Source organism: Embiotoca jacksoni, unplaced genomic scaffold, assembly GCF_022577435.1.
Source record: "Embiotoca jacksoni isolate LCO1_2020_lvr unplaced genomic scaffold, fEmbJac1.0.p SCAF_100, whole genome shotgun sequence".
Taxonomy (NCBI): Eukaryota; Metazoa; Chordata; class Actinopteri; family Embiotocidae; genus Embiotoca; species Embiotoca jacksoni.
In genome coordinates this window covers 291,871-302,260 of record NW_027185231.1, presented here as the reverse complement: position 1 = coordinate 302,260, position 10,390 = coordinate 291,871, and the positions used below count along the sequence as shown (strand labels likewise).

Below are 10,390 nucleotides of genomic sequence, written 5' to 3'. Positions count from 1 at the left end.
AAGAATAATTAGAAGTATTTTCATTGATCATATTTTATATTATTTCAACATTTATTTCCTTCTTCTTTTACACATTTATTTATATACCAATAAAGAATCAATACAGTGAGGAAGAAGTCATATGTGACACAGTAAAGATTTTTTAGCAGTTTGTCATCAGAGGGAAACAATTTTATTTTGAAGGTGTGTTGGAATTCTTAAGTAAAGTTCCGTCTTATTTTGAAATGAAACCGGAAGGTGCGTCTGTTTTTGTCTTGTTGGGCGGTTGAGCAGAAGGGAGTGTGACCGGCGGGAGGAAACGATCAGGAAGAGAAGACACGAGAAATCTGGACGGCACGAGACACAAACCACAGAATAAGAAGAAAACAACAAGTCAACAACGAAATAAACAAAAGGTAAATAACAACAATAAGGAGGAGCGGCGGGAGTTTGAGTTTGTTTTCTTCACTCTGAGACAAACAGCTGCTGCAGCTGCCAATCAAACGGGACCAGACCTGCCAGGTGTGTTCAGGCCCCGCCCCTTCAGGTAACCGCGCACACGCGCATCTTCTTACTGCAGCGAGTTCAAAGTACTTTAGTCAGAATACCAGTTAGTTGTGTGTGTGCGTGCGTGCGTGCGTGAGTGTGTGTGTGTGAGAAAGAGAGAGAGTGTGTGAGAGAGAGATTGTGTGTGTGTGTGTGTGTGTGTGTGTGTGTGTGTGTGTGTGTGAGAGAGTGAATGGGATCACTGACTAAGCAGCTTGTAGACCATGAGGTATGACATCACTTCCTGTCGATGATGAAACAAACTCTGATCCGATCAACGGTCTCAGAGGTCCAGACCAGGACCAGGAACCAGTATCCGGCCCTGCCGAGACCCGGTCCAGCTCAAACATCTTCAAACGTTCAGGTTTCTCCTCTTTTTCTTTTCCAGGATGGAGACAGGAAATCCCAGCGCTACCTTGTCTCACCTGCTTCCTGTTCTCCCCGCCGAGGGGACGCTGCACCCGGACTGGACCTCAGGGACGGAGGAGGACAGAGAGTCCATCAGTCTGCCCCTTAAACACCAGAGTCCAACGGAGGGACGCCAGGGTCCAGATCTTACAAACCACCCGGATCCTCCGACAGAGAAACAGAACCTTGAAGATTCAAAAGATGAACTGAGTCCAGATCCACCAGAACCAGATCCTCTTTGTATGGATCAGAAACCAGGAGAACCTCTAGGACCGAAACAAGGACAAGAACCAGGTCTCTCCCAGGACCTCCAAAACCAGAAGAACCTTTGTTGTACAGACCACAGAACTGACGAGGCTCCTCCCCTTCCTCACCTGAACCCCCAGCAGACTCCTCCCCCTCCTCACCTGAACCCCCAGCAGACTCCTCACCTGAACACCCAGCAGACTCCTCCCTCTCCTCACCTGAACACTCATCAGACTCCTCTCCCTCCTCACCTGAACCCCCAGCAGACTCCTCCCTCTCCTCACCTGAACACTCATCAGACTCCTCCCTCTCCTCACCTGAACACTCATCAGACTCCTCCCCCTCCTCACCTGAACACTCATCAGACTCCTCTCCCTCCTCACCTGAACACCCAGCAGACTCCTCCCTCTCCTCACCTGAACACCCAGCAGACTCCTCCCCCTTCTCACCTGAACCCCCAGCAGACTCCTCACCTGAACACCAAGCAGACTCCTCCCTCTCCTCACCTGAACACCCAGCAGACTCCTCACCTGAACACCCAGCAGACCCATCCCTTTATTCAGCTGAATACCCAGCAGACTCCTCCCTTTATTCAGCTGAACATCCAGCAGACTCCTCCCCCTCCAACCGGGTCTACCCTGGCTCCGCCCCTCACCATTGAGGCGTTCTGTGACCAGGTGCGGCCCCACCCAGAGGTTTCTTCCTCAGGTGAGCCTAAACTGTGCGGCTACCTGCAGAAGCAGGGCGGGCCCCTGAAGGCCTGGAAGCAGCGCTGGTTCACCTACGAGGAGAAGAAGAACCAGCTGTTCTACTACCGCACGCCACAGGACGTGTTGCCGCTCGGCCGGGTGGAGCTCAACGGCGCCACCTTCACCTACCCGCTGAAGGCGGAAAATGGCAGCTTCCACATCAAGACAGCTGAACGCACCTTCATCCTGAAGGTAAGAGTCTTCACGCAGAGTCACACTCCGTTGAAACTTCGTTCCGGGTGTTAACTCTGCCCCCTTCACAGGCCGTCACCCAGGATCTGATGCTCTATTGGCTGCAGCAGCTGCAGGTGAAGCGCTGGCAGCACCGACGGACCTTCACCTGTTCAGAACCGACAAACAACAACAACAACAACAACCCTGCAGGTGAGTAACAAACAAACAAACAAACAACAACTATGCGGGTGACAAACAAACAACAACCCTGCGGATAACAAACAAACAAACAACAACCCTGCGGGTGACAAACAAACAAACAAACAACCCTGTGGGTCACAAACAAACAAAAAACCCTGCTGGTGACAAACAAACAAACAAACAACAACCCTGCGGGTGAAATTTTGCTCCCTTAAAGGGAGTTTTTCCCTCCTAGCTTATGTGGGAATTGTTGAATTGTTGTTTTCTCTGTATAATGTTGTAAAGTTGTTCTGTAAAGACTTTAATGTGTTTAGTACCATAAAATAACCTGTTTGATTTGGCGCTTTATAAATAAAATTCTATTGAAACAAACAAACAACAAGAACTGAGGTTAACAACTTCGTGGTCTTTTAATTCAGTTACAGCGAGAAACAAAGAACATTATTGTTCTGTGGTTTACACACACACACACACACACACACACACACACACACACATATACACACACACACACACACACACACACATACACACACACACACACACACACACACACACACACACACACACACACACACACTCCCAGGAGAGTTGTGAAATCCTCCCTGCAGGTGGGGAGCGGCTCGACTGAGTGAGTTCATGATGATGATGGTGTGTTTGTCCTGAACGTGGATCCGGCTCAGTCCGGACCTTCACACTAGAATTGGTTCTGTGGTTCCGTGGTGACATCATCATCTGGACAGGAAGTGATGCTGACTGCAGGTCAGCTGGAGGAATCAATGACAGGAAGCTCTGAAAATAAACTACAGTCACCTGTCTGTCTGTCTCTCTGCCTCTCTGTCTCTCTGTCTGTCTGTCTGTCTCTCTGTCTGTCTGTCTCTCTCTCTGTCTGTCCCTCTGTCTGTCTGTCTCTCTCTGTCTGTCTCTCTGTCTGTCTGTCTCTCTCTGTCTGTCTCTCTGTCTGTCTGTCTGTCTCTCTCTCTCTCTCTCTCTCTCTGTCTGTCTGTCTGTCTATCTCTGTCTCTCAGTCTGTCTCTCTCTGTCTCTCTGGCTGTCGCTCTCTGGCTGTCTCTGTCTTTCTCTGTCTTTCCGGTATATCCCAGCAGACAGTCCTGACAGTATAAAGTGTTGTCGTCGCCCCCTGCAGGCGGCAGAGTTCATTACAACCTCCTGCTGAGGATTAATCTGTTAACATCAGTTAAACGTGTCCTCCAGTTTGTCCTGAAGGTGGCGCTGCAGTGAATTCTGCTTCCTGTTTGTGCAGATGACTTCCTGCCGGTGTTGAAGAGTCCTCTGGGTCTGGTGGGGGAGGAGGCAGCCAATGTACCGACCCAACGAACGCCGCTCAGCAACATGTCAATCAAGCATCCGCTTATCGAGATCCAGTGAGTGTGTGATCGGTTCTGTTTATCGGTTCTGTTGTCATCTCTTCTGATAAAGTTTGTTCTTGTGAACAGAAACTCGGTCCACAGTCTGAGGAAGAGATCGTCTCAGGATTGGACTCAGAGTGTGTTTCATGTGGACGCTCCGACCTGGACCCCCCCACCCGCCGCCGACATCACCAACTCCAGTACGTACAGTACTACAGAGTACTACAGTACTACAGAACTACAACTTAATGCACAGTCCTTGTGTACTTGTGTGTTGACTCGGGGAAGTATCGGTCCTGTAAGTCCCGCCCTATCATGTTCTGACATTCAGACATGTCACGTGTATGATGTCATAGTTTGAGTGTTTCCTGTTACATGTCAGCGCCTTCAGCCTTCCGGACTCCTGCTGAGCCTCCGACCCCGCCCACTCCCCTCCCATTGGCCGATGCGGCAGGTCAGGTGTCCCCGGTGGAGGGCAGGGAGTCGCCGTCGCTGTTCGGCGGTCGCAGCAGGAAGTCGAAGATGCGCAGCACGTCCACCGCGCCGGTCCTCCGCAGAGACACGGTGACGGCGTCCTCGGACCGGATGCTCCGCCTCCAGCAGGAGAAACAGATGCTTATGGAGGAGGTCAAAGCTCAAAAGGTGATCGATCGCTGATCAGATCAATAACCGGTCCGGTTTAAGAATAAAATCAACCTCATGTCGTGTGTACTGTGGATTCATCCGCTACATAAAATAGTCCCCCACCCTGTGTGGTCCTGTAGTTTATTACAAACTGATCTTCCTGTCCTCCAGGAGCTGGTCTGGATCCTCCACAAAGCGCTGGAGGCCTCTCAGCTGGAGAAGCGGACCTGTGCAGAGTTTTTGGCGGAGGAAGGCGAGCAGGAGCGCCTGGAGCTGCTGCGACACCGCGAGCGGCAAGCGGCCAACCTGCGGGGCCAGCTGGAGGAGGCGGAGCTGGAGGCGGAGTCGACCCGGAGGAGCCTGGCTCAGAGAGACTTGCAGCTGGTGGAGCTGCAGGAAAACATTAGGATGCTGACGGAGAAGAACAACGCCAAGGAGGAGGTGAGGAGGAACCGCAGAACCTTCCTGACTGCAGGGGCAGCTAGAACTCACTGCACATTTGTTTCCTGTCAGGTGATCATCAAGCTGTCGGATCAGGTGACCACCTGTCTGTCAGACCTGCGACGCTCCGGATCGCCCTCCGGCAGCGCTCCGAGCTCTCAGACCTTCAGACGGCTTCAGCAGGAGACGGAGAACCTGAAGGTGAAAATCTGTTCTGTGATCTGATCGAACAGAATCAAGTCCTGATGTTTCATTGTTTGTTTGTTTGTTTGTGTGTTTGTTAGTTTTTTTTGTGTTTGTCTTTTTGTGGTCTGACTGTTTGTGTCTCGTCTTCAGGACGACATCGAGGCATACAAGATCCAGAACAAGTTCCTGAACTCGGAGATCTACCAGCTGACCAAACTGTGGAGGAACAGCTCGGAGCAGGAGAAGAGCCTGATGGTGAAGGTGGGTCTGACTGGCAACACTGGCAACACTGGGAGTACTGAACTCTGATTGGCCAACTCTCTCTCCTGCCCTCTGATTGGCTGCAGTGTGCCTACCTGGAGGCAACTAACTGTCAGACAGAGAGCCGTTACCTGGGTGTCCTGCGGAAGTTGCAGGAGACTAAATCTCTGGATCCGGCCCAGCGGGAGGCTGTGCAGAAGATGATCGAAATCGCTCTAAAAGGAGAGCAGAAGAGTGTCGTCAAGCTGAACACGGACAGGTAGGAACACCTGACCAACAGGTAGGAACGTTTGTATCGACAGGTGTGATATGTGGGTAAATTGAACCCTCTGCTGTGTCTTCAGGGACCATGATGAGTACGGCTTTAAGATCATCCCAGAGTATGAGGTGGAGGACATGAAGCTGCTGGCAAAGATCCAGGCGCTGGAGATCCGCTCCCACAACCTGCTGCATCAGGTCTGAACCCTCACCTGGACTCACCTGGACTTGCGTGGGCTTACCTGGACTTGCGTGGACGCAGGGGCCGCGGCGGTCCCTCTGTCAGGGTTTCACTTTTTTATTTTAGGACCGTGCTGGTCCAGAGGTCCAGGGACTCCTAGACCAATCAATGATCCTGATCAGCTGATCGTGTCTGGTTCTGTTTCAGGAGGGAATGGAGCGCCCCCTGCTGAGCCGCTGGGCTCAGTACCTGGCTGGCAGGTCAGACCAGGACCTCGGTCCCTCACTGGACCTCAAAGTTCTGCTGCGGGGAGGCGTTCCTCAGGAGTACCGGTCCAGAGTGTGGCGCTGGCTGGTCCAAGCCAGAACTAGCACCATCCGAGACCGCCACCCGTTGCGCTATCAGCAGGTACAGGTCCACGGCTCCTCGCCTGTCCTCACCTGTACTCGCCTGTCTTCACCTGTCTTCGCCTATCCACATCTGTCCACAACTGTACTTACTTGTCCTCACCTGTACTTACCTGTTTATCAGCTTTCAGTAATCCAGCTGTTGTGTCTTCAGCTGTGTGAGAAGAGTCGGACGTCTCCTCATCCGGCCTCCAGACAGATCCAGCTGGACCTCCACCGCACCCTGACAACCAATCAGCACTTCTCTTCACCCTCTAGCCCCGCCCTCCAGCAGCTCCGCCGCATCCTATTGGCTTTCTCCTGGCAGAACCCTACTGTTGGCTACTGCCAGGGACTCAACAGGTACTCTCCCTGACACCGATTGTTTATATACTTCTGAGGACCGTCTTTACCTGGAGGTCACCTGGAGGGTGTGGTCTCGCTGTCTGTTTCACACTGCTGCAGGATGGTGGTCTGATTGTATTGGGTCACGTGGTCATGTGACGGGGTCATGTGACATTGTGTGGATGTGTGTCCCTCAGGTTGGCGGCCATCGCTCTGCTGGTCCTTCGGAGTGAGGAGGACGCCTTCTGGTGTCTGGTGTCCGTGGTGGACACCATCATGCCTCAGGACTACTACACCCATAACCTGGTGGCCTCTCAGGTGAGGAGACACGCCCCCCTGCTCACCTGCTCTCTGTCTACCTGTCCTCTGAGGTCACATGTCTGTCTGCAGGCGGACCAGCGAGTCCTGAAGGACTTCATGTCCGAGAAGCTCCCGCGGCTGGCAGCTCACTTTGAGGACCACGGCGTCGACGTGTCCCTCATCACTTTCAACTGGTTCCTGGTGGTGTTCGTGGAGAGTCTGCCGAGCGACATCCTGCTGCCGCTGTGGGACGCCTTCCTGTACGAGGGCACCAAGGTAGAGCACCTGAACACACCACGATAACACAGATGACAACACCTGAATGCACCACGATAACATGGACGACAACACCTGAACGCACAACGACAACACGGATGACAACACCTGAACGCACCACGATAGCACGGACGATAACACCTGAACCGCACCACGATAACACGGACGACAACACCTGAACGCACCACGATAACACAGACGACAACACCTGAATGCACCGCGATAACACAGACGACAACACCTGAACGCACCACGATAACACGGACAATAACACCTGAACGCACCACGATAACACGGACGATAACACCTGACCGCACCACGATAACACGGACGACAACACCTGAACGCACCACGATAACACCTGAACACACCCGATAGCACAAACGACAACACATGTTGTGTAGTGGTGTTGTATAGTGGTGTGGTGTAGTCACGTTGTGTGTTTCTCAGGTGATCTTCAGGTACACTCTGGCTCTGTTCAAATACAAAGAGGACGACATCCTGAAGATCCAGGACAGTGTGGAGATCTACCGCTACCTGCGGTTCTTCACCAAGACCATCTCTGACAGCAGGTACGCACACCTGGTCTGAAGTACTCAGGATCAGCAGAAGTACTCAGTTGCATTGCAGCAGTCACAGCTTGATGACCATGTGTGTGGATGTGTTTATGTTTGTGTGTGGATGTGTTTATGTTTGTGTGTGTGTGTGTGTGTGTGTGTGTGTTTACGTTTGTGTGTGTGTTTACATTTGTGTGTGTATGTTTGTTTGTGTGTGTTTATGTTTGTATTTGTGTGTGTGTTTATGTTTGTGTGTATGTGTTTATGTTTGTCTGTGTTTGTTTGTGTGTGTGTTTATGTTTGTGTGTGTGTGTGTTTGTATGTGTATATGTTTGTGTGTGTGTTTGTATATGTTTGTTTGTGTGTGTTTGTATGTGTTTATGTTTGTGTGTGTTTGTATGTGTTTATGTTTGTGTTTGTTTGTGTGTGTGTGTGTGTTTATGTTTGTGTATGTGTTTATGTTTGTGCGTGTATGTGTTTGTGTGTTTTTGTTTGTGTGTGTTTATGTTTGTGTATGTGTTTTATGTTTGTGCATGTGTTTATGTTTGTGCTTGTGTGTTTATGTTTGTTTGTGTGTGTATGTTTGTGTATGTGTTTGTTTGTGCATGTGTGTGTTTATGTTTGTGTGTGTGTTTGTGCGTGTGTATGTGTTTATGTTTGTGTGTGTGTGTTTGTGTGTGCATGTGTTTGTTTGTACGTGTGTGTGTGTTTATGTTTATGTTTGTAACGTGTGTGTTTATGTTTGTGTGTGTGTTTTTGTTTGTGCATGTGTATGTGTTTATGTTTGTGCATGTGTATGTTTGTTTGTGTGTGTTTATGTTTGTGTATGTGTTTATGTTTGTATGTGTTTGTTTGTGTGTACGTGTTTATGTTTGTGTATGTGTGTGTGTTTGTATGTGTTTGTGTATGTGTTTGTGCGTGTGTGTGTATTTGTTTATGTTTGTGTATGTGTTTGTTTGTGTGTGTTTGTGCATGTGTTTGTTTGTGTATGTGTTTATGTTTGTGTGTGTGTTTGTTTGTGTATGTGTTTGTTTGTGCGCGTGTGTGTTTGTGCATGTGTTTGTTTGTGTATGTGTTTATGTTTGTGTGTGTGTTTGTTTGTGTATGTGTTTGTTTGTGCATGTGTGTTTGTTTGCACGTGTATATTTTTTGTGTGTTTGTTTATGTTTGTGTGTTTGTTTGTGCGTGTGTGTTTGTGCATGTGTGTGTTTATGTTTGTGTGTGTGTTTGTGTGTGTAAGTGTTTATGTTTGTGCCTGTGTGTGTGTTTGTTTGTGCGCGTGTGTGTGTATGTGTTTATGTTTGTGTGTATGTGTTTATGTTTGTTTGTGTGTGTGTTTATGTTTGTGTGTGTGTGTTTGTTTCAGGAAGCTGAGCAGCATCGCCTTCAATGACATGAATCCGTTCCCGCGCCGCCTCCTGAGGAACCGTCGTGCGCTGCACCTGGAGCGCCTGCAGGGGGAGCTGCAGGAGCTGGAGGAGCAGCAGAGGGAGTTCGTCACGGAGAGCGCCGAACGTAAAGACAAGGAGCTGGACGCCATGATGAGCGAGGACGACGACGACCTCTGACCCCACAGGACACTCCGACAGGCAGAGAAGGTTTAATATGAATGTAAATAAGTGGGCGGAGCCAGAGGTAAAGACGTCTTCTCTTCCTTCCGCTGTATGAAACTGAAGCTAAAAACGTTGCTGCCATCTTGTTCTGGTGATGTCATTACAACCAGACTGTGTGCAGTAGTAAAGGGGGCGGAGTTGTGGTGTTGAGGTCCCACCCACACACGAGGCCACACCCCTTGAACTTCACGTTGCCCAGCCGCCATCTGTCTCGCTGGACGTTGATCAGTTTCTAGATAAACGTGATCAAGAACTGCTAGCCATCTACCTCGATAGCTACATATCAGACCAGCTTGTTGTCTGTAACGTTAGCATTCACTTGCTAATGAAATTAGCTTGTGAACTCAAAACTGACAGTTTGCTGCAGAACATTTCATGGTTTGAAACCGACGACGTTAAAGGTAGTCCAACTTTATTTACAGTCTGTGTCACATAAAAAACACAACGACACACTTCATCTGCTGGAAGCTCATCGATTTGGTGACTACACCAAAAAAAATTCAGTTATTAGAGACGCTTCTTCTGAAAATGTCACTCACTAAATAAACACTTTATGAATCTGAGAGATCGTAAATGAAAGTGTCCATTAGCTTGATTTTACGTCCAAACTACCTGCGTCTAAACTTCAGTTTGTGTTCAGTCATTAGCTTCATGCTAACGGTCTCATATTGATTATTATTTTAGGATTTTATCCTTCGAATGAAAAAGTTTGATTTAATCTTCGGTTGGCAAACAATATTTCTTCAAACAGAGCTAACCTCATTGATGCTAACATATGCTAACCTGCTTCACACTGATGTTTCAGAAAAACTTTGAAAGAAAACTTTCTTTCTGTTGATTCCAGCGCTGTGATGATGATCCGGTTCATATCTGTACTTCTGTTGTTAGAATTATCTCTGTCCTGGTTTTGTATGTAAATATTCTGTAATTTCACATCTTTTGGTTCTTTGTGTCTTCTTCGATAAATAATTATTGTAAATTAGATCAAGCTGCTGTTTGATGCTGAAGTTTCCTGAACAATGGAAGTGGTCGTCATGGTTACCGGTTCAGTCAAGGCAGTTATGAGAATGTAAAATTAAATTTATGTCTTTTATCAAACAGAATAATCTTTGGAAATAACACAAACGTGTCTCTGACATTTTGTTCATTTTATAAAAAAGCAGATCGACAGAATTATTTGAACTTTTCTGGGTTTTTTCTAAGTCCGACTTTCCATCACAGAACTGAATATTCTCCGGTTTGAATTGTTGGTTGGACATAATGAGATATTTAGATAAATGTAAATGTTC

At 48.6% G+C, this 10,390-nt stretch overlaps 1 protein-coding gene across 3 annotated transcripts; it reads left to right on the top strand.

Moving 5' to 3' along the window:
- The first annotated feature begins 269 nt into the window (after positions 1–269).
- Positions 270–10,268, top strand: tbc1d2 (TBC1 domain family, member 2). Of its 3 annotated transcripts, XM_069173592.1 has the most exons (17): positions 270–395; positions 914–2,120; positions 2,192–2,312; positions 3,568–3,688; positions 3,761–3,873; positions 4,056–4,315; positions 4,469–4,738; positions 4,811–4,939; positions 5,075–5,185; positions 5,272–5,444; positions 5,530–5,641; positions 5,832–6,032; positions 6,186–6,373; positions 6,553–6,673; positions 6,746–6,931; positions 7,382–7,503; positions 8,855–10,268. In XM_069173592.1, the coding sequence occupies exons 2-17, from the start codon at positions 915–917 to the stop codon at positions 9,054–9,056; spliced, it is 3,636 nt and encodes a 1,211-aa protein (XP_069029693.1). In that variant the 5' UTR covers positions 270–395; position 914; the 3' UTR covers positions 9,057–10,268. The 3 variants fall into 3 exon arrangements, with proteins under 3 accessions (XP_069029693.1, XP_069029676.1, XP_069029685.1); XM_069173575.1 differs by having other exon boundaries at positions 4,469–4,939; XM_069173584.1 differs by lacking the exon at positions 270–395 and adding an exon at positions 410–526 and having other exon boundaries at positions 4,469–4,939.
- Positions 10,269–10,390: the final 122 nt, after the last annotated feature.

What these genes read in the sequence shown, in the direction of transcription:
- tbc1d2 (XM_069173575.1), top strand. Translation starts at nt 915, where the DNA reads ATGGAGACAGGAAATCCCAGCGCTACCTTGTCTCACCTGCTTCCTGTT. An exon ending in CAACAACAACAACCCTGCAG is followed by an intron (nt 2,313 to 3,567) that starts GTGAGTAACAAA and finishes CTGTTTGTGCAG; the next exon opens with ATGACTTCCTGCCGGTGTTG. An exon ending in AGGAGGTCAAAGCTCAAAAG is followed by an intron (nt 4,316 to 4,468) that starts GTGATCGATCGC and finishes CCTGTCCTCCAG; the next exon opens with GAGCTGGTCTGGATCCTCCA.